Source organism: Zootoca vivipara, chromosome 5, assembly GCF_963506605.1.
Source record: "Zootoca vivipara chromosome 5, rZooViv1.1, whole genome shotgun sequence".
Taxonomy (NCBI): domain Eukaryota; kingdom Metazoa; phylum Chordata; class Lepidosauria; order Squamata; family Lacertidae; genus Zootoca; species Zootoca vivipara.
This window is the reverse complement of record NC_083280.1, coordinates 87,875,880-87,903,480: the sequence shown is the minus strand read 5'-3', so window position 1 is coordinate 87,903,480 and position 27,601 is coordinate 87,875,880. Positions and strand designations below refer to the sequence as shown.

General features: G+C 46.0%; 1 protein-coding gene across 41 annotated transcripts in view; it reads right to left on the bottom strand.

The window, feature by feature from the left end:
• The window catches only part of SORBS1 (sorbin and SH3 domain containing 1), a 171,910-nt gene that overhangs the window by 52,226 nt on the left and 92,083 nt on the right, over window positions 1-27,601 (bottom strand). For 25 of the 41 annotated variants that reach the window (XR_004693865.2, XM_060275087.1, XM_060275086.1 and 22 more), the window contains 12 exons: window positions 25,655-25,681; window positions 25,419-25,531; window positions 17,230-18,027; window positions 16,214-16,615; window positions 12,837-12,984; window positions 10,931-10,963; window positions 7,652-7,815; window positions 7,361-7,424; window positions 4,750-4,824; window positions 4,377-4,439; window positions 428-475; window positions 74-203 (listed from right to left, as the gene is read on the bottom strand). Coding sequence is in view for 40 of the 41 variants with exons in the window: in XM_060275087.1 (XP_060131070.1) it covers window positions 74-203; window positions 428-475; window positions 4,377-4,439; window positions 4,750-4,824; window positions 7,361-7,424; window positions 7,652-7,815; window positions 10,931-10,963; window positions 12,837-12,984; window positions 16,214-16,615; window positions 17,230-18,027; window positions 25,419-25,531; window positions 25,655-25,681 (2,065 nt within the window). In the remaining variant the exon portion in view is untranslated. The remainder of the gene's footprint in view (window positions 1-73; window positions 204-427; window positions 476-4,376; window positions 4,440-4,749; window positions 4,825-7,360; window positions 7,425-7,651; window positions 7,816-10,930; window positions 10,964-12,836; window positions 12,985-16,213; window positions 16,616-17,229; window positions 18,028-25,418; window positions 25,532-25,654; window positions 25,682-27,601) is intronic. The other 16 variants (XM_060275080.1, XM_060275089.1, XM_060275106.1 and 13 more) reach the window with 14 other exon arrangements.

The window sequence follows — 27,601 nt, the reverse complement described above, 5'->3', positions numbered from 1 at the left end:
GGGAAAGTCTGAGGTTTGTGGCAAAACAGGTGGCACAAGTTAAAGCACTCCTGATGAGGAGAAACCAAGTTACCTTTCAGTGCTCGGTTTAAGAGAAGAGGTACGAGCTGGCAGGGGCAGAGTGGCCGATCTCTTGACCACTTTCTCCATGTCAATCGTGTTGTTCTCGCTCTTGGAACGGGGTACTGAAGTTTGTGCTCTTGCTGAAAAGGGAGCATTAAAAAACAAACACACAACATGGTTACGTCTGAAAGGGAAACAACAAGATCTCAATGTTCTGAAATGTTCAAGGTTTTGCGTTCTAGAAGCACCACGATTTTCGATGGGATGCAACTAACAAGCCCACCAACATGTTCTCTTTCATACTATTTAAATATTTAGCGTTTACGTGAGTTCACTTCAAACTTTGAAACATCCATGTACTTACTGTCTTTGTAAAAGGAGTACTGAGGCACATAGGAATCGGAATCTTCATCTGGAAAACAAACGATTTACAATCACCACAGGTATTTCATTAGGCACCTATGACTTAAAGAGTTTTGCCTTCTGTCCTGGTATCCTTTTCAGTGTTCTCATCTGTGTGGGGAACGGCAGCAGGAGAAAATGAGAGTGTGAAGAGAGAGAGGTCTGCAAGATTCCTCTCTAACCATGGAAAAGGCAGGCGTTTGAAAACACTGCAGGTATTCCTTTCGGCGCCAGCTGGAAAACTCCTTATTTAGACAACCCCACACAGCAGTTTAGAAAGTTTGCATGAGCTTTGATTTGTTTTACTCTATTCTATTCTGGTTTTAAACTTTCTGGATGTTTTTAAACTGTGGGAATAGCTTTTTTATTGTTTTATCTTTTTCGTTAACCAATTTGAGGTTTGTTCTATAATCCAGCGGTATATACATTTTTACAAAATATATAAATACACAAGTGTTCCTATGTTTACCTTTGTGCACGTGGCTGTGAGAGCTCCCTCTCCTTCCATGCTTGTTTGACTGCTAGAATGACTGGATGATGAGGATGTTGGTTTTATTTATATGCCTCCCAACTGACTGGGTTGGCCCGAGCCACTCTGGGCGGCTCCCAGCAGAATATTAAAAACACAACATCAAACATTAAAAAAACTTCCCTTCAGATGCCTTCTAAAAGCCAGTTAGTTGTTTATTTCCCCTTGACATATGATGGGAGGGCGTTCCACAGGGTGGGTGCCACTACCGAGAAGGCCCTCCACATCAACTCAACATCTTACTAGGCTCGGTTCTAGCAAACTTGTGTTTGAAATTCTTCAGGGTAGGCAGGAGAGGAGGGGATACTTGAACAAGACGGCAGGAAGTCCCAGATGACACACTATTTATCAGTACTGCAATATAATCCTTTATACCAGGGGTGGCCAACTCCCAAGAGACTGCGATCTACTCACAGTTAAGAACTGGCAGTGATCTACCCCCTTTTTGGGGGTTCAGGTCAAAAAACTTTGAGCTTTTTTTAGGAAGGAAGAAAGCCCATTGGGGGGGGGTTCGGGTCAAAGTTGTTGAGTTTTTTCAGGGAGGAGGTAAGATGTTGAACTTTTTAAAGGGGAGGCACAGTTGTTCAGCTTCTTTGCCTGCTTTATATGATTACTTTGAACCATGCGTAGTGTGACTTTGCTTTTCCTTATGCAAGTACATATGTCCTCCTCCTCCTCCTCTAGAACAGCATATTCGAAAGAATGCCCACCAATATAGATATATAGGAAACCTATTTTTCAAAGGGACTGCCAAAAACATCCTCATTCCCAACACCAGAGCAGGACTGATTAGCAAAAACGGAATAAAATAAACGAAACAAGACGCTGGGTTGGAAAATGGGTGCTGGCATTCCATTAATGCCCAGAAAGACTGTCCATTACCTCCTGCCCATTACCCACCAACAGTTCCGAGGCCTTCCCATTTGACTGACTAGTTTCCACTATTTTTGTATGGCGATCCAGCCGACACACCTGAACATCAGCTTGCTCAGAGAGAGAAGTCAGGCCCTGGTGTTTACAGGGCTACAAGGGTTCTTGTTAGCTCCTCATGCCACCCAATTCCCACTGAGCTGAAAGCTTCACTTCATCCTCTGATCATCTGCACTGGACAGTTTAGGGCAGCCATCAGTTCTCTCTGCTTGAAAGCTGCCACTGAGGCACAGGAGAAAAGTGCTTGGGTCCATTGCCCAAGTCCCCAGTTCTCCTGCCTCAAGCAAGAGCAAAACCTTCTTGAAGCGATGGCGGCCTCCTGTTGCAGAAAGCGTTCATTCTCTATAACAGGCATCCCCAAACTTCGGCCCTCCAGATGTTTTGGACTACAATTCCCATCTTCCCCGACCACTGGTCCTGTTAGCTAGGGATCATGGGAGTTGTAGGCCAAAACATCTGGAGGGCTGCAGTTTGGGGATGCCTGCTCTATAACAATAAAACAGACCCACAAGTTTTAAAACAAGCTAGAAACCTGCGTTTTCACCACCCAGTGCTCCAGAACAGAGCTACAACTGGCACGCAGGCTGCCGTCCTATAGTGAGCAAGGTTCCTGCGGCAGCAATCTCATTATAAGACGTTGCCACAAATAGTTTGCCATGGTGCAAGAAGGGCTTAGGAAAGTCATCCCCTCCTCCTCCTGCTGCAACACGACTGAGATGCATCTCGTAATCGCAGCAGCTGACAGAGAAACAATTCCACACCAGGCGGTTTCAAACCTTGGTGCCCTGGGTCGCTCTGTAGCATCAGACACAACACTGCTGGTACCACAATATTCTAAACATTCATTTGCTGCCAAAGGGCTTCTGAGTCCATGCTGTAAATAACTTTCATCGCACAGGCGTTCCTTGCAATGCATAGCATTTTGTCTGAAGGCCTCAAATGACCACACAAGATGGAACAGAAACTTGCTCTGTGCTTCGGACCCTGACTAGCAGCAGTTATCTCTGACACAGGTTCTTCTGCCACCAGAGATCATTCTTTGAACCCCCAGTGTCAGAGGGTGAGCCTGGAGCCTCAGACATGCAAAACACATGCATTTCGAAAAAGGGTTTTTCTAAAGTCTTGAGCTATGGGCCACTCTTACAGATAGCATGCCAGATTCAGCGCGTCTAAGAGCTTGTACTTGTCGCCGCTGAGAGTGCACCAGCTATGGCAAGGCAGCCCCTAGCAAGCCCCACACCAGCAACAAAGTAGGAAGTATTACACGGGTACAAATATCTAGGTTTAATTAGAAGTGCAGGTAATCCATGGGAGAGGGGGCAGCTAACCGAGGGCTGGAATTAAGAGGAGCTTCAGTGAGTCTAAACCAGGCATCCCCAAACTTCGGCCCTCCAGATGTTTTGGACTACAATTCCCACCATCCCTGACCACTGGTCCTGTTAGCTAGGGATCATGGGACTTGTAGGCCAAAACATCTGGAGGGCCGCAGTTTGGGGATGCCTGGTCTAAACCTTTTGAGTCAGAGCATAAATGCATGATTACCAAATATATATACATATTGATACATATTTAGAACTTTTACGTATCATACATGACACAGTAATATACTAAGATATGTATAAATATGTGTAAAGTTGCACAGTATAAATGCACCGTTATGCACTGAAAATGTATCAATTCTGTCTGTGTGTGTTAAGGGTCACTAAATGTCATGTCAATGGTCATCTCTTTCCATTGATTTTGTTAGTCTTTTTTGTTCCAAGGCGGAGTTTCCCAAACTTGGGTCTCCAGCTGTTTTCTGGACTACAGTTCCCATCGTCCCTGACCGCTGGTCCTGCTAGCTAAGGATGATGGGAGCTGTAGTCCAAAAACAGCTGGAGACCCAAGTTTGGAAAACCCCGTCTAAGGTAATCTTTAAAAAGTAGTCAGGGCAGGGGAAGGGGAAAACGCAAGACAATTATTTTTAAAAAATACACACTAGGTTAAATGCTATATTTCAGGGCAATCAATTAGCTGGCATCATGAGCCCAATTCACTGGGGAAGTTTTCAGCAAAGCCCCCCATGGAATGAATGGGGAATGTGCAATCGAATGGCTCTCTTCTCAGACCAGTCCTCATTCTATCCAATGCAGTTTGCGCTTGGTGGATTGGGCTCAGTGTGCCAGGTAAATTACTGCAGATGCACGGCTCAGGACCTTGGATTGAGCACACACAAAAACCAAGCAGCTCCAAGTCCCGCAGCATTAGTCCGGGGACTGTTAGAAAGCGGAGAGAGCAAGGCGAAGCCAAGATAGCTGGTCCGACAGTTAAGGCAAAAGTTAACTGGCAGCAGGATCAATTAGGAAGAAGCAAACTAAGGTGGGGGAAGAAAACTCTGGTTGGAAAGTTGAGGAGGAGGAAGCAGCAGCGGCGCTTGTGCAAAAGGAAACAGTGACCAACCGCAACTATTTACCTTCAGATTTAGGGCTAGGAGTAGACACAGGAAACTGGTAGGTAGGAGAATAAGGATTTTCTTCTGCAGCGGAGAAAAGCAAGGGAGTTGGAAAGCAGTGGAGGAAACATCACTCCCCTAATTTCCTATCCCCATTAAGCTCCTTGCGGGCTCGTTCGACAACAGTATTACACCACACACTCCAGACAGAGAATAGAAGGTTAGGAAGTATTTTTGCCTCCGCACACATCACACAAGGTGGCAAACAGCACCACTCAAGAGCCAGCCATGCTTGAAAGGACAGGCATTCGACTAGTAGCACGCTCTAGTGTGAAAGACTTAAAGAGTATGGTTAAAAACCCAACACAGAAAAACTGGCTAAGCTTGTGGGTACCTTTGGTTTGGGGCTGGATATCAGGAAGTTCGGGGAATTTGTAGGTAGGGCAATAAGGGTTTTCTTCGGGAGGGTCTGTGCAGAAAGAGCACATTGGGGGGGGGGGAGAGAACAGAGAGGAAAGAAATGAAGGGAGAGATGGACAAATCAGTGTGAATCTCTTCGCACGCGCATGCCGAGAATTGTATTTTATGTTGACACTCCCCGCAAAAAAGGCAGAAAACATCCATTTAGCATTCTGCGCCCTTCTTTCGAGCCCCATCCCTGGGTGGCTCATCGTCTCCCTGAGATGGCAGTTGGCTTCTCCTCCCTCTGCCTCCCACCAAATATCATGTTGTTGAGAGGAGGAGGAGCGCAAAGGGGTTCATGCGCAGGAAAGCTGAATTAAAGGGGAAAGGGGGTGGCGAAAGCTGAAACGAATACTGCGAGAAGGGCAAAACAAGGGGCCCAGTTGCCCCCCACCAAATGTCTGACAGCACATGACACGGACATGCCCCCGCAGTTTCTGGCTGAGTACCAATGGGGAAAAACACTCCTCACCCAATGGCAAGGTTATAAAGGTAAAGGGCCCCTGACCATCATGTCCAGTCGTGTCCGACTCTGGGGTTGCGGCGCTCATCTCGCTCTATAGGCCGAGGGAGCCGGCGTTTGTCCGCAGACAGCTTCCGGGTCATGTGGCCAGCGTGACAAAGCTGCTTCTGGCGAACCAGAGCAGCGCATGGAAACGCCGTTTACCTTCCCGCCAGAGTGGTCCCTATTTATCTACTTGCACTTTGATGTGCTTTCGAACTGCTAGGTTGGCAGGAGCAGGGACCGAGCAACGGGAGCTCACCCCGTTGCAGGGATTTGAACCGCTGACCTTCTGATCAGCAAGCCCTAGGCTCCGTGGTTTAACCCACAGTGCCACCTGGGTCCCGGCAAGGTTATAGAGGACTACAAAAGGAAGAGGAGGACAATGCTTCCTTAACCCCACAAAGCCAAAACACAGGGCCTGTTTCACAGAGGGGAGCTCAGGACCACAATACCTCCCCCCATATAAACCATCCCAGACTCTTTGAGAGGGTGGCAACATGAGAACGGGCCTTTTCTGTGGTGGCTCCCCGTTTGTGGTATGCTCTCCCTAGGGAGGTTCGCCTGGCGCCTTCGTTATATATTTTTAGGTGCCAGGCGAAAACGTTCCTCTTCGACCAGGCCTTGGGCTGATTAATATTCCACAGCCTTTTAAATGTGTCTGTGGGAAGGTGTGTGTGTGTGTGTGTTATCGCTTGGCTGTTTTGCTTTACTTATTTTCATGTTTTTGTCCTGTTTTTTATTCTGTGAACTGCCCAGAGATCTTGTGATGAAGGGCGGTATAGGAATCTAATAAGTAAATAAAGATAAACAAATAGCAGCATTGCGAGAGGCATCAAGGGAGTCAACGCCAGACGAGTGAAGAACACGACATGTATCTGTCATGACTAAGGTCATTGGGGGCAGAAACTGGAAAGTGCTGGAAGCTTCCGGAAGCTTCTAGCAGGCTCACTTCTGATGCAAATATTGTGTTGACTACCTCAAGGTTGCGCTGAGCCAGGACAGATAAATTCCTGCGCTCAGCGAGCTGCGCTCTCTCTCTCTCACTTTGCTTGCACATTGCATGTACATCGCCTTCAGAAGTCGAGGTACCACTGTAACAAAGTTTTTTGCCTCAGTAAAGTTGTTCCTTTCCCTGTGGAGTATTTGAATCTGCATGGTTCTTTATTTACTTGAAGACATCGTCCGTCAGTATCAGCCGACCAGTCCTTAGAGGGCAGTTGAGGCTAAGAAGGCTGTGGGGCCTTATCTCAGGCCCTGCCCCGATGGTGTGGGGCTTCTCCTGGCTCTGCCCCCCCCCCAATTCCAGGCATGGACGTTTGCACGGAGAAACCCTTCGCAGGCAGCAGGCCTCTCTGTATGCTGCCTTCCCAGGGCCCTCGAATCCCACATGCTCGTGGTTCCATTATATGCAAAAAACTAAAGGCATGGAGGTCCATGTGCAAAATGTTCCACACCTCAGACATCCATGTAGGGGGCGGCGGCAGAGGTAGAACGAGCTGCACATTGCAAAGATATGCAGCCCCTTTCTGGGCTCACTGCCCTTTCATGGCCAAGACTATAAACATGTATAAAAATTCACACACACACACAGGCACACAGCATCCATGGACCAACGTACAAATGATGCTAAATATGTGTAAACACAACACACCTCTTCTTAGTTTTTTTTGCTTTTTCAATGAGTGTCATGGAGGGTCATCACATCCCTCTAATTAGTCTTGGGGGAGAACTTTCCTTGGCCCCCAACAAACACTTCTCTTCTAGAGCTAATGGCAGCTTGGGGGAAGGCTGGATTTCCTTTGAGACCAAGCCACTCCCCACATGCCCAGTTCAGATTGAAGCTCCCCCTCCAACTGCTATTTAAAGGACAAAAATAAGGCAAGCTAAATGCTATCGTGGTTAGTTTGGCTCTCTAAGTCTGTTCTCAACCTTTCTCCCGGTGCTCTGGGTACTTCCAACATCCACTAAGGGCTGCCCACAGATTTGAATGCAGGGCTTCGGGGGGGGGGGGGAGAAAAAACAGGCAGGCAAACGGTACCTTTCGTCAGCCTGTGGATCTGCTTGAACATTGTCTTGTACCAGTCCTTTGATCGGTCCGTGTTCTAATAGAAAAAGGGACAAAACAAGTTATTGGCAGTGAGTTCATTCCGCCGTTCGGGAAACAAGGAAGCTCGCCTCACAACACACACTCTGTTCATTCTCTGCGACAATACATTGCATCGCAAGGTTTGTCCCCTGCTGCTGCTGCTGCTCCATCACCGCTCGACCAACAACCTGAGATTAGCACAAATGAATTTACGTGGAATGAAATAGGGCCAAATGTCCTTACCCTTAATGGAATGCCTATGTCATCCGGCGAGGAATCGGTCATGTACTGCGGACTCTGAATTACTTTCTTCTGTTCCTCCATTGCTTGTTTCTTGCTTTGGCTCATCTTTCCTTGGACAGGCATATAATCTACTTGATCAGCTAGTGGCACATCTATCGCTGGCTCTGTAAACAAGGAAGCAAGTCCATCGCTTTGACTCCCAATACAATCATTACACAATATCCAACGTCAATCACTCCAAAAACCTTGGCGAAATACTGATGAGTTTGACTGTCCCGAGACAGCAAAATAATTTGAAATGTGAGCGAATGAGCAAGGGATTTACAAGGAGGAGGAGCCCATCAATGTCTGGGATTGACTCTAGCCACTAATCAGGCTAAACATGGGTTCTCAAAAGCCACTCCCTAATTCTAGCAATATTTATAGGGCTGGGCAAAAAACGGCTCCCCCAAATTCTCCATGCGATTTGTGGGTGGCAAAATTGTGGTGGTGGGGAGACATTTGCCCCAAATATTCTTTGGGGCAAGGTGGGATTCTCTAACTGTTTGAAGTGGAGGCATTAAGGGAAATTCTCAGGGGGGGGGAATTCTGCAAAAACTCACTGAAGCTCACTTAAACTCAAAAGAATTGTATTCTCAGCTCACGCTGGTAGATGAAGGAAGCGCAAAGTTAGGACAGGAAGATGGCAGGAACAGGAGCCAAGCCTGTTGATTCCTTCAACAATATTAAAATATATGGGATCTGCGGCTGCGCTCAAAATCTTCCCTGCTAGTAATATTGGTGGAGAAGTTGAGAGGGCCATTCGGCTGAACTCCCCAGCCAGCTTGGCGGTGGTGGGACGAGAAACGCACCAAAAGAGGAGACTCCGATAACGTTCTTTTCTGAGAAATTTGGCTCGGCCCTCGTACCTTGACGTTAGGTTGCATAACGAAGTGCTACAACGGGGCATCCTTCAAGTCCCACCTTTGAGGAAATCCCCACGAAGGATTTCGGGGGTGAAAAGGACACAGGACATTACAAACTTCCCTCATCAAAAGTTTGCCAAGTTGCAGGAACTCTGATATCACTGCGTAGCATGCATGGGAGGAAGATGGGAGGACCAGATACTAAAATCATGCGCAGAGCTGTAGTCCCCAAAGCCAACCAGAGCTGTATGGTTCTGAATGGGATGTTGAAATAGTGCAGGACAAGGCTCATGCAGAAAGAGCCAGCTTCAGTCATTGAGTACCCTGAGCAAATCCTGTATAGAGCCATTTCATCTAATATTCTTAATTTTTTTTAATATTGTCGATTAACCTGTGTAAATTGCTCCTGAATCAATTTGCAGCAGGGTGGCAGGCATGTTTTGAATAAATGAAAATACTGATTGTTGATCTAGGTTTTGAATAGGGGCCTGCTCTTAAATCTAGTGAAGGATTGACAAGCGAAGGAGAAGTCTCAAAATCACTGAAAGTTCAGCATGGTAATCCTCTAAATACACTTCAAGGCGCAGTTAACCCCTTGAGGAAGCCCAATGGGTTTGCTAAGAAAAAGCTGTTGCTTTATGGAAAGCAAACCAGAGAAAGACCACCAGTTTTTGAAGTGGGAAATTTAAACAGAGTTCTGGGGTCAAAGATACCTAGACAGATAATAACATAAAAAATATGGATTGTGGGAGAACTACGAACCGTGTGTTCCTTTGGAGGAGAGGTGGGATATAAATATAACAAATAAATGCATAAAGGGGACGGGCACACAATCTTGCTTTCTAAGATTGTGTATGATGTCAACAAGGAAGGTAAAGTGACATTTATTGGTGGCGGTAGGAAGAAAATACTTCACAGGATCAATTAATTTATGGCAGGAGCTGCCACAGGATGTGGGTGAAAGCCACTAAGCTGAGACAGTTTTAAAAGGGGATTTCATAAATACACAGGTGCCAGGCGGCTCTTCTCTTACAGGAGAAGGAAATGGGCGAGTAGCCTAGCAAGCAAGCCAACAGTTATACAGTGGTACCTCTACTTACGAATTTAATGCGTTCCGAACACACATTTGCAAGTCGAAAAAAATTGTAAGTCGAATCCCATAGGAATGCATTGGGAGAAAAAATTCATAAGTAGAAACAACCCTATCTAAAAATTCGTAAGTAGAAAAAAATCCTATCTAAACCGCATCCAAGATGGCGGACGGAGCTCCATTCGTAAGTAGAAACATTCATAAGTAGAGTTATTCGTAAGTAGAGGTACCACTGTATATATATATATATATATATATATATATATATATATATATATATATATATATATAGGTAAAGGGACCCCTGACCATTAGGTCCAGTCGTGACCGACTCTGGGGTTGCGCGCTCATCTCGCATTATTGGCCAAGGGAGCCGGCGTATAGCTTCCAGGTCATGTGGCCAGCATGACAAAGCCACTTCCGGCAAACCAGAGCAGCACATGGAAACGCCGTTTACCTTCCCGCTGTAGCGGTTCCTATTTATCTACTTGCATTTTGACGTGCTTTCGAACTGCTAGGTTGGCAGGAGCTGGGACCAAGCAACGGGAGCTCACCCCGTCACAGGGATTCAAACCGCCGACCTTCTGATCAGCAAGCCCTAGGCTCAGTGGTTTAACCAGCGCCACCTGGGTCCATATATATATATATATATATGGCAACCCAAGAAAGTTCAGAAAGGGAAAAGCTTACCACACTTACTCTGCAACCCAATCAGTCGATAAATGTAGTTGTTCCTTTCCCCCCCTCTACATTTGGATCCAGTTTAGTGTCATTTAAAAGCATGTTCGGGTTTTAAAACATGTTGCTATCTGCAGGCATGTATGTAGGGCACACTATTTTTTCATCCAGGCTGGGATCCCACCCCAGGAATTGGCTCAGGTGAGGTGCAGTGGTTGTGCGAAGGCAGGCGTGCAAAATTCTAGCAGAACTGGACAGAATAGTTGCGTTGGGGGAGCTCAACATCTTTTTTTTAGCGGCAAGGCGCTGTGTAGCTGTCAAGCTTATTTATTGACTATGCAGCCTTGCCTTTGAGAATCCAATAAACCCAAGGCAGTCTTAAAAGAATTCACATGCTGCTCCTTCCAGCGCTTTCAAGAGAGAGGATATACTTCGCAGCGACTGAGCGGACAATAATTTATCTACCCCTTTCAGTAAAGGCTCTTCACTTGTGGATTCACTAAAGGTACTACTCTGCTAAGTCACAAAGCAGTGCGCTTCTCAGGTGAACACAGCAGCAGGAGAACAGGAGAAGAAAAGGAGGTGGCAACATTTTGGGCATCGTACCTGATAGGCTATTATTAAGCCTTTTTTGTTGTTCTGTGGGAGAGGAGAAAACGACAGACAAATAAGTGGTACAAACACCAGAGACGTGAGCGCTCTCAACTCTTGCAGTGATCTGGGCAGGCGTAAATAACACATGCTGTACACAAGGGCTTAGGTGCCTCCTTATCGGATCCTGAACCCAAGGTCTTTCCACCAAAGCAAAGTAACGTTCAGCAGTGCTAGACAACGTTCCCAAGTCACTGATACAGCAAGTGAGTAAAACTCTTGCACAGCTGTTCCAAACAGGATGTATGAATATCAAAGCTCAAAAACACACACACACAAAAAACACCAAACTTCCAAGCAGTGGGTTTATTATTAGTATCTATATATCACTTTAGACTGTTTATCTTGTGACCTTTTGTAACGACTTTGGAAGACAGGTAAATAATTATTATATTCAGATTGCAGGTGCGGGTTAAGGATGAAAGAAAGGGTGGCTTATCGAAGGCCACTTATTGACTTAATGGGCAGAAGCAAAATTAAAATGAAGGGTTTCCCAAGGTCATAACTTAACCTCATTGTTAACATGCTGTGACGGCTCCCTGTAGTTTTGTTTTTATTTTAAAGGAAAACCTTCAGGCAGTTTACAGATAAGATAAATAAATAAATATACCGTAATTTTCCGTGTATAAGACTATGTTCGCCCCCCCTTAAAAATCATGCAAAAAAGTGGGGGTCATCTCATACATGGGGTGGACGTTTGATTGGTTGCTGCCGTGGTTGTCAGCGGCTATTGTGTGAGTTACTGGTTGCTGCGTCAATGGGTGTTGTTGATTGGCTGGCACTGCGGCAATTGGGCGGGCGATTGGCATCTCTGGCCAGGGAGGAGACAGATGGGAGGTGGATTTTGTGATGTGTGTGGGTGAGCAATTTTCAGCATTCCCCCCCTTTAAAAACCTCAGCAACCCTTGGTAAACCCCCCCCCCAACAACAACTTTTTGCCATCTCCCCCATTTTCTGAAATTTCAGTCCCCCAATTTCAGGGGGCGTCTTATACACGGAGGCATCTTATAGAAGGAAAAGTACGGTGTGTATGTGTGTGTGCATATGTATATCACAATGTCTGGAATAAGGAGGCGAACCCTAGGGCTGGGTAATATCTGGTTTTCAACTTTGTGATATATCACCAGCTGAACCACAACATACTGTATATTCCTGTGTATAAGACTACTTTTTAACCCAGGAAAATCTTCTTAAAAGTCGGGGGTCGTCTTATATGCCGGGTTGTATTTCTTATACGGCGAGTATATCCCAAACTCTATATTTTAACTGGAAAAGTTTGGGGGGTCATCTTATATGCCAGAATATATGCTACCAATATATCACAGTGTCTGAAATAAGGATGGAGCTATGTAGAAACATTAGCTGACCTCACGGTTTCCCCCACATTGTGATTCTTTGCATAACACACACACACACATCATGCTTCGCGATATATTGCCTGATTAAAAAAATTATGAAACTGATTATCATGACTTCAAACCAGTTTTGAACAACGTATCGATATATAGCCCAGCCCTACCCCCACCCCATTGCGATTACCCTGTCATGTATCGGAAGAAGTGTGCATGCACATGAAAGCTCATACCAACGGCAAACTTAGTTGGTCTCTAAGGTGCTGCTGGAAGGAATGTTTGTATCCTGTCATATATAATCGCCCTCTCTGAAAATTGTCCCAAGTTCCCCCCAAAAAAAGACGTCCGCCAAGCCATCAGTCTCCGAAACGCACAATTTGGAGTTTTATGGGGTCCGTCTCGCTGGAACGGGTTCCCCTTGCTTCAAAGTGCCGAGGTCTGCTCCGCGAGCAGATCTCCGACTGCTAATGGTGCCGCGACCAACCGGAACAATATGCTGTTACCCTTACCTCTGTTGTGTTGCAAAAGGACGATGGTCGGGTTGACAATGGTTGTGGAGGGGTAACCGGAGGTGGGTTTGCTGGTGAGAGTTAGGGAGCCATAGCACTCTGTGCCACTGCTGGACCTAGGCGCTTCATGGAGCAGAGGACAGGGCTCCTGAAATGGAAAGGTACATATGCCATTATCGCCCAAGGGTCACAGGGTACCTGGAGGAAAGCCGCTTTGCAACAGAGAACAAACAAAACCGAGAAAAGTTTAGTTCGATGCACCGGCACGGCGCCTTTCTCATTGCCGTTAGTACACACAAAGGAAAGAGCCGAAACCCCTTTTTGCGCTGAAATAAGGAGCGTCGTTCAAAGAAATTGTAATACATGGCATACAGCTGGTGGCAGGAGTGAGCTATTCTGGTTACGGGGAGAGAGAGAGAGAGAGAGAGAGTGAGAGAGAGAGAGATCTGTGTGCTTCCTTTTAAAAAGAGGTGTTCCATCCTCAGGCATGCAAAACTCATGCAGTCCCTAAATGAAAGCCGGTTACGGATTACTTGATGAGTGGGATCAGGGAAATAACTTGCGGACAAACCCCCCTTTGCAAGCTGTTAGACAGCAGGACGCCGGAGACATCAGGACAATGCAAAGAACAGGTGGAGAGGAACCGTCAGAGACAGGAGAGAGGAAGGCAGAGCATCACATCCTTGGGTCAACTGCAGCCAGCTGCAGAACCTGCTTATTTGTTATCACTGACATAAGAACTGCTGTTTAATTTTTGTGGCGGTGGAATAAAGGTGGCCGTCAAGATGAAATGATCACCTTGACCCTGAGATTTCCAGTTTAAGTCTACCAGAAGGATTTGTTCAAAGTGAGCAGCAAGTGGCAGAAAATTAGGGTTCAACTGCAAGTGGGGGGGGATAGCCAGTTGGTAGAGCATGAAACTCTTAAACTCAAAGTTGTGGGTTCGAGTCCCATGTTGGCAAAAGGTTTCCTGCACTGCAGGGGGTTGGGAATAGATAATCCTTGGGGTGCCTTCCAACTCCACAATTCTTTGAGTGTGCACATCCAATACGGTAAAAAGGTAAAGGACCCCTGGACGGTTAAATCCAGGCAAAGGCGACTATGGGGCTGCGGCGCTCATTTCGCTTTCAGGCTGAGGGAGCCTGCTTTTGTCCACAGACAGCTTTCTGGGTCATGTGGCCTGTATGACTAAACCGCTTCTGGGGCAACGGGACACCAAGATGGAAACCGGAGTGCACGGAAACGCCATTTATCTTCCCGCTGCAGTGGTACCTATTTATCTACTTGCCCTGGTGTGCTTTCGAACTGCTAGGTTGGCAGGAGCTGGGACAGAGCAACGGGAGCTTGCTGACCTTCTGATCAGCAAGCCCAAGAGGCTCGGTGGTTTAGACCACAGTGCCACCCGCGTCCGCACATCCAATAAACAGCATTCGCACTACATACAGCCATACTGATCTCCTACTTAACTTCATGATGCCATCATTTGCAGGAGCCAGTGTGCACCAGGAAGGACCATCTCAAGGCATGTTCTGGGTTCTCCTTGGACCAGCCCCCACCTCTCAGCCTATTGCCACAGGGTTGCCACAAGGATGAAACGTTTGGGGCAATCATGTGTGCTGCCCCTACCTCCCCAGAGGGATAAAATGTCAAAATTCAATTGCATCTCCCCCACTCCCCATTTTTAATGGAATACTTTGAATCAAACCAGAAGCACAGGAAATTTGAATCCAAATGTGCCCCACTGGGTTTTTTGGCGCTACATGATATTCAAAGGTCAACAGAATCATCGGGCGACCACCAGAGATCCATTTGGTCCCATAATCACTTTAGCAAGTATATAAAAGCCCTCGGGGGAAACTGGAAGAGGGGTGGCCTGTTTAGCCCCCAGCCCCATCATTAAATTAGGGTGGTGGTGGTTGTTGTTGTTCCTGTGTCTGGCTGTGTTTTCAGACTCCAGGAAGTGAAGCCAGCAGAAGCCAAGTCTTGAAGAAGAAAACCATAGGTACTGGCATAATTTGCAGCCTGAAGCTGGAAGAGTTGTGTATGGAGATCCTGGTGGCATAAAGTACTTTTCACCAGGTTTGGCTGTTCTAATTGGGGCCCTCTGGAGAGAGGTAGCCTGCCATGGGCAGAGAGAGCCCACCAGCCTTCACTGAGCTTAGATAGCTCAGTAGGTTAGAGCGAGGTGCTGATGATGCCAAAGTCGGAGGTTCGATCCCCGTATGGAGCAACTGCCTTGCTTGCAGGTATTGGATTAGATGATGCTCAGAATCCAAAGAGAGAGTTTGAAGGCTTCACCTGTAGGACTGTAAATTATTTGCTGTGTTAATGCGAATGGAAGTTGTTAAAGTTGCAATATAAGGGTTTGTTATTCTGACTGGTGTGCAATTGGAATTCATAAGTTTTTGGAATGCGGAGTTAAAGTAAATTATCGAATCATCAATTCTAGCACGCGGGGGCCCAACAAAATAATATAATTCGGTGTCTGAACAACTGGAAATATGAATTGTATTATAATTTGGTATTGTGACAATGAGGCTTTTATTGAGTTATTGTAATTGAAAACTAATAAAATTGATTCATGACTGTAATAATAAAAATTATTACACACACACAAAGATGATCCTCAGAACCCCTTCCAGCTACGATTCTATGAAAGGCATTGCATGTGAAGCTTTCTTTAAAGACCTCTTCCCGCTGCCAGGTGACTAAATGGGGCCAAGGAAAGTCACGTGTTCTGCAACGCAACAATGGCAGGCGTGCTTTCGTACTCAGATGTGGAATTGCAAATACGAAGCTGCCACAAAAGGAAGAAGCCCTAAGACATTGGCATAACAGCTACCCTACGTCCTTCCATGAAGGTAGTCTAAAGCAGCGCGGAAGACTAAATTGGAGTACTTCCATCAGGTCAGGAGGCTGGGATTTGTAGTCCAGCACCATTTGCAGGGCATTAAGTTAGGATGTGCCTGGTATATGGCCCTGGTTATGGCCAAAGGCATAGAGCAGGGCTCCCCAAGCTTGGGCCTCCAGTTGTTTTTGGACTACAACTCCCATCACCGCTAGCTGCCAGTGGTCAGGGATGATGGGTGCCGTAGTCCAAAATGTTTGGGGGAAACCCTGGCATAGCGTTTTCAAATAGGAAAGGACAAGGAAGAAACATTACACGGCCGAAGGGTGACTGAGCAAGAAGAGGGGGAAGAGAAGACACACACATGCAATATAATAGCACATAAACAAGGTTTCGGTTGTCATGCTGTTGGCAGAGAGCACCTTGTTCAAAGTTTAGTATGCCAGTGAGGGGAAAAAAAAAATAAGGTCATTTAATCCGGGAGCATAAATTTAGCAAAGCCGTCACGGTGGCATGTGGCAAGGCTTACTGTGCGCAAGATCATTCCTGTGCTCTCGGGCTCCGACACACTGTCTGAGACCTCCGTGACGGGAGGAATCAGCAGAGGAGGAGGAGGAGGTGGCGGTGGTGGCGACAGTGAAGGCAGTTTCGGGCGAACATGGGGCACGATCCCCGGCGAAGAGGACGGCTGGTTATGTTGGGAACCTTTCTGAAGGTGAGGGGGAATGAAATCGTCTAATGTCGGGAAGGTCAGGAGCAAGCCGGGAGCAGGAGTGCTGTCAGAGAATGCCGAGCTTTGGCCACATGGCAGGAGAGGCGGTGGAGGTGTGCTTGAGCTGGCTTCTTGCCCTCTGTCTGGGTAAACCTGTTGGAATGGCACTACTATAACCTCTGTATGAGCTGGGGTGGTGGTGCCAGAGCAAGTCGCATCCTGTGGGAGATAAGGTGGCATTACACAAGGGGGGGGAACCGAAACAGTGGAGGTGTGCGGTGGCATGCAAAAGGCGCCGCTTCGACAAAAGGGGCACCTTGCGAGAGGACATTATTTCCCCAAAGGAGCATGTTTTGCACAGCGGCCAGATTCTGTGCCATTAAAAAAAAGAGCCTACGACAATTCACACAACTTCCAGGCCCCAAACCCACCTTCCGAGTCATCTGCCATCAACAGATCGAGCAATCCAAAATCCCTTAGAATACACGGTCATTCACCTGAGGGCAGTTTTGCGCCAACTGCTATGTTTCCTTTGGCCTAAGACGGAGGGATTTCACACAACGGCGCCCATTCCAACCTCTCCGGTACGGTTTGGGCTTGAGGCACCCCCACCCACCCACCCCAAACCGTGCACCGGCAATCTCCACACAAACATGCATCCGTCTCGGAAGGAAAGGCTGCAGGTTATTCAGAAGGAGAGAGGGAAAGATTTTAGGATGCGTCCAAGTCGGAAAAGCAGGCGCTGGTGCGTTTTACACCGGTGGGAGAAGGAAAAAGAAAGATATAGACATGTGAAAGGGGGAGGAAAAAAGGTTAGGAAGGAAACCAAGTACCCTGCCATGTTCCTTTGCCTTGCATGGATGTTGCTGGGATGGCGGCGGCGGCGGCGGCTGAGCAATGAATGGTTCCTTTCTCATCCTGTCCTCACTGCAAGTCGTATGTGGGGAGTCTGCCTTTGTGTTGCCAGCAGCCTGTGGAGTCCTGGAGGGATGGCTCTGATCATAACTAACTGAGTCTCCACTGAGAACAATATTAAAGAATGGTCTGGGAGGGGCAGGAGGAGGAGGAGGAGGAAGAGACTTTCCAGTATCTGTTACAGAGGAAGCATGGGAGAAGGCTGGTGCCAGAGTGACCTCAGCTCCAAAACGGGTGCCTTGTGTTTGGACATCTGAACGGGCGGTGGAATTTCCAAAGGGAGCCGAACAAGTGCTGTTAGATAAACAAGCTACATATAGACTGCTGACCTTTTTCTCCGCTCTGGTTTCGTGGTTGGGTTTCAGTCCGGCTTTACCACTCGGATGTTCCTTAGCAAGCGCCAGGGTGTTTTGGTGCTCGGGTGACGTGTCGGATAACAACAAGGAGTGACTTCCCGGCCGCGGCCGCCCAACATGCAACTCCCCGTCTGCGGGGATCGAGCTAGCGGATTTGTAGGGAGCAGCAACGAAGGGTTTGGGCGAGGAGGAAAAACTGGGCCGGCCCTCAAGGCTGGGTCGCAAATGCGGCTTGGGTGTGTGAGGGTGTACACGGTCCGTTAGGGGAACGGGCTGCAGGACAGTTATCGCGGTGCCGGTGTGAGGTCGCCATGCAAAGCTCCCCTCGTTTGGAGGAGAGGGGTGGGGTGGAGAAGGGGTCTGTCCGGTTAAGGGGTTCAAAAGGGGGGGGGAGTAGTCAGCACCGTACAAAGGAGGAAAAGAGGAGAGAGAAAAATGAGTTGGTCATTAGACTGAGGTTAACAGGAAGAAACGAAACTGTAATATGGAATTTCAAAGCTGGCACACAGCTCATTCACTCCCGTTGTTGAAGGAAGGATCTCCAGATCTTCACATGATGAGCTGGTGGTATCATTTCAGTGTATCATGTACTGGCTGAAAACCCAAAGCCCAGATCGGTGTAGCTGTCTATCACACGGAAGTCAATGGTATGCATTTCCTATCTGATATCTTTTCAAACCAGGGAAAAGAGTGGAACGGGAATTGATATCAAGGTGTATAAAGGTAAAGGTAAAGGGACCCCTGACCATTAGGTCCAGTTGTGACCGACTCTGGGGTTGCGCGCTCATCTCGCATTATTGGCCGAGGGAGCCGGCTTACAGCTTCCAGGTCATGTGGCCAGCATGACAAAGCCGCTTCTGGCAAACCAGAGCAGCACATGGAAACGCCGTTTACCTTCCCGCTGTAGCGGTTCCTATTTATCTACTTGCTTTTTGACGTGCTTTCGAACTGCTAGGTTGGCAGGAGCTGGGACCAAGCAACGGGAGCTCACCCCGTCACAGGGATTCGAACCGCCAACCTTCTGATCAGCAAGCCCTAGGCTCAGTGGTTTAACCACAGCGCTACCTGGATTAAGAATCCATTAAATTAACCACAGCGCCACCTGGGATAAGAATCCATTAAATTGGAGGAATAAGTTATGTTGTGATCTTTGCTTATATACATATGTGTTATATTTAAGGTATGTTTTTCTTTCTTATTACCTTGTCTTTGACTGTAACACAGTGCGCACTGATGATATGATTAAATAAGCAAATAAATAAACAAACAAACAAGAAGTGAGTGTTATGTGCTGCTTACAGTAAACACGTTCAGTTTTCTACTTAGTTGACAAACCAGGGGAGCCTGAGGATTTAATGCAACAATCCCAACCATGTCTACTCAGAAGCCCTATAGCATTGACTGGAGTTTACTCTCAAGATCACAGTTTTAGAGGTGGTGAATTTCAGCTCTGAATCCCATCATCCCTCTCAGGATCTCTGGATATTGGAATGAAGCTCAGAAGCTCAGGGTCTTACGCCAAACAATCAACAATATTACTTCTGGTTCTGTACAAAGGCAGAGGTGCATGAAACAAAGAGGTCTTTGGAAGGAAAATGCTTATGTAAAGACCAAAAATGCATTCCCCGGGTCTGTTATGAACTCATATCGTTACAGCAGAGTGATGGAAATCTACCATGCAACCTTAAGAGTGAAACTTGTTGATACCAAATGAAAGCCCTTGATCAATGAGGAAGTCAGATTTTCATTACAAAGTGCGCTAGCAAAGACCCCATTTGGAGTGAGCTTTTGCACCGAACTCAAAATAGTTGCACAGTATATTAAAAAAAAGGGGTGGGGGACAAGACAGACCACTCAAATGTCATTGTAATGTTTCTGTTGCTGCAAGCTTTTAACAGCGCACACACACCACACACACACTCAGCTGGCGGGGGGAAAGGAAAAGAGGTGAAATGTTTCTTTTTTTAAAAGATGGCAGAGACTTCATAAAAGCCAAAGCATCACACACACCAAAATAGATTAGAAAATAAAATTGGGTGATATTTTTCATCATCTCATCAGCCAACATTTGCCAATAGCTGTCATTTTGAGATCTCAAGTGTACCACAGTTAATCTTCTTTGAAGTATTGAATATACTGCAACGTGTTCTACCAGAAGAAGTCTCATAAGTTCTGAAGGATTAACAGTGGTCCTAATTCAAAGGGAACCTGTCACTGGACTCCAGTTCCCATCAGCCCCACTGCGGCCAGGATGATGGGAGATGTGGTCCCACAATGTAGAGATCCCCTGCCCTAATCAATTCAAAGTGGCAATTTGAATGCTATTTTCAATTATTCCTGGTGGACATGTTCTAATATAAAGTCTTTCTCAAATACCATTGTTTTGGTGATTAAGGAAAATTTGGTTCAGAACTATCACTTGCCTCCAATCCTGTGTCATTGGGTGTTATCCAGGATGTAGACAAATAACATTATAGCCTGGTGATTTATTGACTACAAATTGAATACAAATTGAATACAAATTATACGTTGGGGGAAGGGAAACATCAAATTTATCAACACAAGAAAAATGTTTGGTGGAAATTGGAAAAACACTTATAATGCTCAAATTTTTATTTATTGAAAAGGTACGGGGCAAACAGCTATCTTTTTGATTTTATTTTCAAAACACTCTTTAATTTTTTTAAAAAAAAACTGGGATAAAATTGAGAGTGTTTTGAAAATAAAATCAGATACAGTTTGAAACTGTGTATGATTGTATTTGGAAGACGGCTATGTAACTCTCTAAATCTTTCTGGAACTGGGATTTCTGTATATACTGAGGTTTCATTCATATATGCATACTTCAATTAAAAAAACACACATCAGTGAGCAGCTCTCAGAGTAAAATTATCGATACAATTGGAAGGGATTTGGTGGTTCACTCCATTCAACGCTCTGCTCTAACAAGACATGACGCAGGAGATAAAATGAATGAGATCACCAGCATTTTAAAAGGAAATTAATAGCAGCCCCCTTGGGGGTGGGGAGAATAAATTTGGACCAGGGCCTTTAATGCTTTCCTGACAGTCTGTTCCCAGGTACTATTCGTCCTGAAAGTTACCATTTGGGTCACACCAAACTTTGCTCCATGACATGATATCCCACAACAAAAACATCCCAAATTGGTATTTGCACAGCCTTTTCTTGCAGTTATCTGATGCCACAGTCTTCTTTCATGTCTAGTATACATTTGCCTTTCCTATAATTGTCTGTGATTAATAGTTTAGGGTGGGGGGGTATTAAAAAAGGCAGGGGGCATAATTTTTATTTTTTTTAATGGTAATCTACCCTGATTATTACTACTACAAAAGGAGGAGAGGGCATTGTACTAGCTTAACAAATAAATCCAAATCTTTGCTCTGTGCCCTTTGAATGCCTTTCCCTTTAAGGAAACAGGAACAGCAAGTCGATTAAACAGTTAAACATTTCGAGAACCGAAATGACTCCCTAAAGATGCTTTCTTTCAGTCTAAGGTTTCACAGCCGCCTTCTGTGAGCTAGTATTCATGTGCCTTGAAGAGGCCTTTTGTCATCTTTCTGGCTGTTTTCTGAATTCCCCTCCAATCTGCCAATTCTTGAACAGCAATACCCAGAGCGCAATATTCAAATATCTGTTGCTGTTTATTGTTTATTTTCGCCGTTGTTGTAGATGGGTGCCTGCTTCCTTTCCTTCCTTTGTAGACCTTCAAGAATGTCACCAGAAAAATCTGCCTTTCAATTTCAGTCTCAAACAGGAACTAAACATTCCACGCAACGCTGTGTACCTGTCCCCTAAAACCTTCTTGGTTATATATCGACAGCAGTTTCAGGAATCAGGATACTGCAAGTTAATGCAGAGGAACCACGTGGAGGGGGCACTTAAGTTTCCGTAGAAGTAGCCCCCTCGCCAGTTATCCTGGAGTAATAATAATAATAATAATAATAATAATAATAATAATAATAATAATAAATTATTCATACCCCGCCCATCTGGCTGGGTTTCCCCAGCCACTCTGGGCGGCTTCCAACAGAAACATTAAAATACACTCATTTCTTAAAGATTAAAAGCTTCCCTAAACAGGGCTGCCTTTAGATGTCCTCTAAAAGTCTGGTAGTTGTTTTTCTTTTTGACATCTGGTGGGAGGGCGATCCACAGGGTGGGTGCCACCACCGAGAAGGCCCTCTGCCTGGTTCCCTGTAACTTGACTTCTCGCAGCGAGGGAACCGCCAGAAGGCCCTCAGCGCTGGACCTCAGTGTCTGGGCAGAGCGATGGAGGTGGAGACACTCCTTCAGGTATACTGGACCGAGGCCGTTTAGGGCTTTAAAGGTCAGCACCAACACTTTGAATTGTGCTCAGAAACGTACTGGGAGCCAATGCAGGTCTTTCAAGACCGGTGTTATGTGGTCCCGGCAGCCGCTCCCAGTCACCAGTCTGGCTGCCGCATTCTGGATTAGTTGTAGTTTCCGGGTCACCTTCAAAGGCAGCCCCACATAGAGCGCATTGCAGTAGTCCAAGCAAGAGATAACTAGTGCATACTTTGAACATTTTGAATCATTGTTACCAGGCAGAGGGCATTCTTGGTAGTGGCGCCCACCCTGTGGAATGCCCTCCCATCAGATGTCAAGATGTCAAGGAAATAAACAACTACCTGACTTTTAGAAGACATCTGGAGGCAGCCCTGGTTAGGGAAGTTTTTAATGACTGGTGTTTTAATGTATTTTAAATCTCTTGTTGGAAGCCGCCCAGAATGGCTGGGAAAACCTAGACAGATGGGTGGGATATAAATAATTTGTTGTTGTTGTTGTTGTTGTTGTTGTTGTTGTTGTTGTTGTTGCTGTTGCTGCTGCTCCTCCTCCTCCTCCTGTGTTACATACATAATTGACAGGCAGATAATTGAAAGCCCTATTTCTTTCTTTTTAGCCTTTTTTAAAATCTCACTTTCTTCTATCTCTTTACTCTCCTCCTTTCCTCATCTCCCCCCCCCTTTCTACTTTGCTTTTTAGATTAGTTTGATTTTTATTGTAGCTGATGTGGAAAACTTTAAATAAAACTTGGTTGTAAAAATAAGTTCTACTAGAGCTTGGAACATAAAACAGGGTCCTACACATGTGCAGAATGCAATCTTAGCTCACGACTATTTTTTCCCCCCAAGCTCTGGGCACCAACCACAGCTCAAACATAAGTGAAATAAATACCCCCAAAGAAGGGTTTTTCTTAAGGCTTCTGGAAACTGGGAAGTCCAGAGACTGTCTGGGGGTAGGAGGGGAAGGTATTGTGCCTCCAGTAAGTTTGTGTGACCAAATAATGTGTCTGCAACCCTAATATCGAATAGCTTCTAAATTTCCCTCTCAAATGTACTAAACGTTAGCATTTGGAAGCATTTGGAAACTGTCTGAGGTGTGACTGGGGTTCAGGGCTTGGACAAAAACAAAATAACCACCAGGCTGAGTTGAATCAGACTGCGCCCTTCCAGTGCACAGAACTGCTTTTGATCCAACGGATGCTCTTGCTGAAGGAAGGGGAAGAGATCTTTTCCATCCCCCCTGCAGCCCCGTGAAAATCTGCTCCAGATGATTGGGGGACCGTACCAAATAACACCGAAGGGGGTGGTTTTGGTATTAAAAATAAAAATAAATCCCTCACTGCCTCTTCCAGTAGTGAGGGCCTCCTCCTGTTTGCAAAAAGAAAAAAGGCGGGGAAAGCAAGCATCCTTCGATGCAAAACAGCAAAATTTTAAGGCAATGTAATAAAGAAGGAAACCAACGTTATGAATCAAGCTTGTCCCCTCACTCTCATTCACAAAAATCTGTGTTATGCAATGGTGCAGTCACCCTATTCTGTATAAAACGAAGCAGAGTTTGCCGGTCACCAGCTTTAGCACAGCCACCCAGAACTGAATGGTTCCTGCAATCCATACATAGTGGGTGGCAGAAGTAACGACCTGGTTCACCAAGAATCCAGTTTGTGGCAAAGGACAGGCAGGATTGGTAGCAGGAGAGAAGAACAGCTGTGGTTTCTCCCCTACTTTGCTTCATTCAGTAATGGAAATTACACACATACACATGGAGCCAAGATTCAAGATCAAGAAGGACGCCGGTTCCTTTTTGCTGACCAAGTACAGTTCTAGGAGAAGGCAATGTCAAAAAAGCCTCAAATTCCCTTTCTGGTAAAATCCTAGAACTCATAACCTTTGTTAAGCGGTTTTCAATCGCAGACCCCACAGCATTTATTTATTTATTTTAAAAAACAGCCTGATTTGAACCAGCATGCCTTGGACTAGCCGAGAGTCAGGACCAACTTGAGCTCGTTTGCAGCTATAAGGTCATTCAAGCAAAAGAAAAGCACCATTGGGTGCCTCACTTCTTAAATGGTCTATGATGGGCCAAGCAGCAAGTATTGCAACTGAGAGTTGGCATTCGTCTGTGAATAGTATTCTGCCCTTGGACCTGAGCTCAACTCTCAGCTCAGCCAGAGATCTCATTGTGTAATCGTGAGTATTATCTGTGCCCCATCAGTTAAATGGAAACCAGCATAACGATGCCGAGCGATTGAGAGAACAGAGGGGTTTTTTGTGCACGGCAAACATTACAAATTCTTTTTATTACACGATGCTGTTAAGATCACCACTCGTGCCTCATTTGACCAATGAGTTCATAAAGATCTGAACCAATTAATGTGTAGAGAACCACACCAGGGGTATGATACTTGCTTTTGCTATTTTAAGGAAAGGTATAAGGGTGAGAGAATAGGGAGAGAGAAGGGGAAAGAGGGAGTGTGTGTGTGTGTGTGTAAGGCTATACATATATTCATACCAATTATTTACTAGCATCGTGGCTCCTGCCCCCAAAATCCTGAGAATCGTAATTTGGAGAGTACTAAGAATTCTCTTTTAGAGATCCCAAGCCAACCCATCTCCACCCTCACCACCAGCCCAGACAACTCTCCAAGTTCCCTAAGGAGAGCAAATGACTGTAAATCTTCTGTACTAGCCAGGGCACATCTGACTCCAGTTCTAGGTGCCGTGTGTTAAGAAGTACATTGACAAACTGGGTTATGTTGAAAGAAGGTCAACTAGGATGGCGAGTGGCCTGGAAACAAAGTCCACGAGAAACAGTTTAAAGAGATGTTTAGCCTGAAGGTCAGGAGGTTAAGGGGAGATACGGCAGCAAGTCTTCAAACACCCATCAGGAAGAAGATGGAGCAAACATCTTTGTGTGCGTCGCTCCAGAGGGAAGGGCCAGAATCTCTAGGCAGAAATGGTGTGGAAGCAGATTTCAGCTGAGCAGTAGGAGAAACCTTCCTACTGGGTAAGGGTTGCTTGGCAGTAGAACAGCCTGCCTTGGGACAGTCTCCCCTGCTTGATGGCTGGATCTTAGCGATGCTGTAATAGCATTCTGGACCAGGTGATCTCCAAGTCCACATTAACTTAAAAAACAAAGGTTAGGGCTAAAGATGGATCCCAAGTAGAAGACGACTACTGCTGAACGGGGAAACAAACAAGGAAACTTGCTCTTTTGTGGCGCTCTCCACCAATTACAGCTACCTCTTTGTTTTAACAGACACGAGAGATGTTCCTTGGCATTATGCTTGTGTTACAGACCATGAGAAAAGGAATTAGAAAAGCTCCCCACCCGAGCACAGCCGGGAGGACGGCACAGGTCTCCGCTCTTCATTTACTTTGGCTCAAAAAGATTTCCCAGCACGTAAGGATTTTTAGGCAGGTACTCACGTGTGGTTTGCTCTCAGAGAGGTTTGGCCGCACACTGCGGTAGCCCTTGGCCGCCAGAGCAGAGGACTCAGCACCCCCATTGGAGTCGACACTAAGCGGTAACCTGCAATCATCTGCAAAACGAAGAACTTCAGATCACTAGAGCTGTACCAAACAGTCAAGGTTTTGTGCTTGGCTTATGCAACCGAGAGGTGTGCCGCGGAAACCATAAGAAAATGAAGCGATTTCATAAATACCTGTTTCGGGTGTTCCTGGCTCTACACCTGAAGCGTTTGGTGGCAAGCATTGGAGAAAATGAAAAGGAGGGAGGGAATTAGGAAAAAAACAAACCACACCACAATCAACTGTTACATTTGGAGGGGGGTGTTGTGCATTTACCAATCAGAGTTAAGAATTTAGTCCACTTTGCGCATGGGATACTTGGAGCTCAGGGCTGCCTAATTTCCATAGAAACATGATTCCCTCACCGTTCCTGACCTTTGTAAACACAAGGCAATTCATTCAGAGTGATGAAGAAACAATTGTCCATTGACATTTCCTTCCAGAGTCAAAAAGGCAGCCGGAGCTCTCAGTACGGAGCCCAAATGCCACACACTGCTGCAAACGCAGGGCTTCAATATTTCAAACGGAGATGTAGGCAAGGGGTGGAAAACAAATCTGTCCTTTCTTAACCCTGCTGGAAGAGCTGGGAGAGAGAGCCGCAAGCAAACAAACAAACATATTTAGAAGTGCTTGGTACAACATGTGCCATCTTTATAGAGCCCAGCCACAAGGTGTGACACAGTATTTTCTATTTACATGCTGGGCTTACGCACGTTGCTCCAAGATCCTAAGAATGGAAACCACAAACAAACAAACAAACAAACAAACAAACAAACGCTCTCTGTTTTGAGGGTTAGGAGCAAATTTGCCGCAGCAGAGCAAAGTCCTTAATCAGATCCCAGGGAAGTTTATAACTCTCATTGGGTTCCTTTCCAAGATGTTTCAGAATCTGATTTTGGTGCCACTGTGTGTGTGTGCGCACACACACACAGCCCAATCCCCTGTTGATGCACATGCAAAACGCAGCCTCCTGGCTCCAAAAGGCTTTTTCCAAAGGGAGAGTCAGCACAATGACCCTTTTCCATTGTAAATGACTCACTGCTGGAAATTTAGGAAGCCATCAGCAATAAAAAAGGACAGTGCGTGGCGTGGCGTGGGTGGGAGGGAGGGATGATGTTGTGCAGAGAAGAGGGTGAAGGGGAAAGGGCGCAAGGGAGATAAATTGAGACAGGTGGCTTAACTAGAGCTCTGGTGCAGCACACTAAGTACTCTCCGATTGCAGCTTTTCTATTTTACGTTATATCTGGAATTCCCACAGGGCATCTACGCCCACTGGGGTGTGCTACAGGATTCAATGCTTCTTTCCATCCATACGCATTCCACTTTGCACGGTGTCAAAAGAGTGGGCACGATTCTCCTCCTTTTTCTCCCAACCCCTCGCGTAATCATTTCCAAAAATTGCTCCCTCCTCCTGCTGTGAGACAGCGGAAGCTTTCTGGCTGCATCCTCTGCGCTAAAAAATAAGAAAGCGGTTCAAATTATCCACCAGCAAGCCTGAGCATGAGATGCATGCTCAGAAGAACATCTCCGCCAGCGTTCAGTGCAGTGGGGCTTACTCTGAAGTAAGAGAGCAGGGGATTTCCGCCTTAGTAGTGTTTAACATACTCAAGTATGGGGAAACTTTGCTTCTTTTCTCAGCCAAGCACGATATTCCTCGGCTTCCTGCTCTGTGCCACTTGCCCCAAGGAGCTGAAATTCCTCTCCTTCATTGAAAGATTTTGAGCAAGGGCCATCTGTCACGGATGCTTTGAAGTTGAGGTTCTTGCATTTCAGGGCGGTTGGGCGACACTAGCTCATATCTATTCTGTTGTTCTTATGAAATACTGCATTTTTAAGTATTTCCCCCCAAGCCAGCTTTGATCTGAACTGAGAGAAAGGAATGAAGTGGTTTTATTTTAGGCTGGCAATGTTTCATTCTAGAAACAATTTCATACACCTGCAGTTAAAAATAAAGACTGATTAAAAAAAGGCAGCAAATGCTGTTCAGGCTTTGTCAAATGCCTCTGGCATAAGTGAATGTGCTCATCCTCTTCTTTGCTGCCTGGGGCTGTTACGCATTATGGTCCAACGAAGGGCGGCAA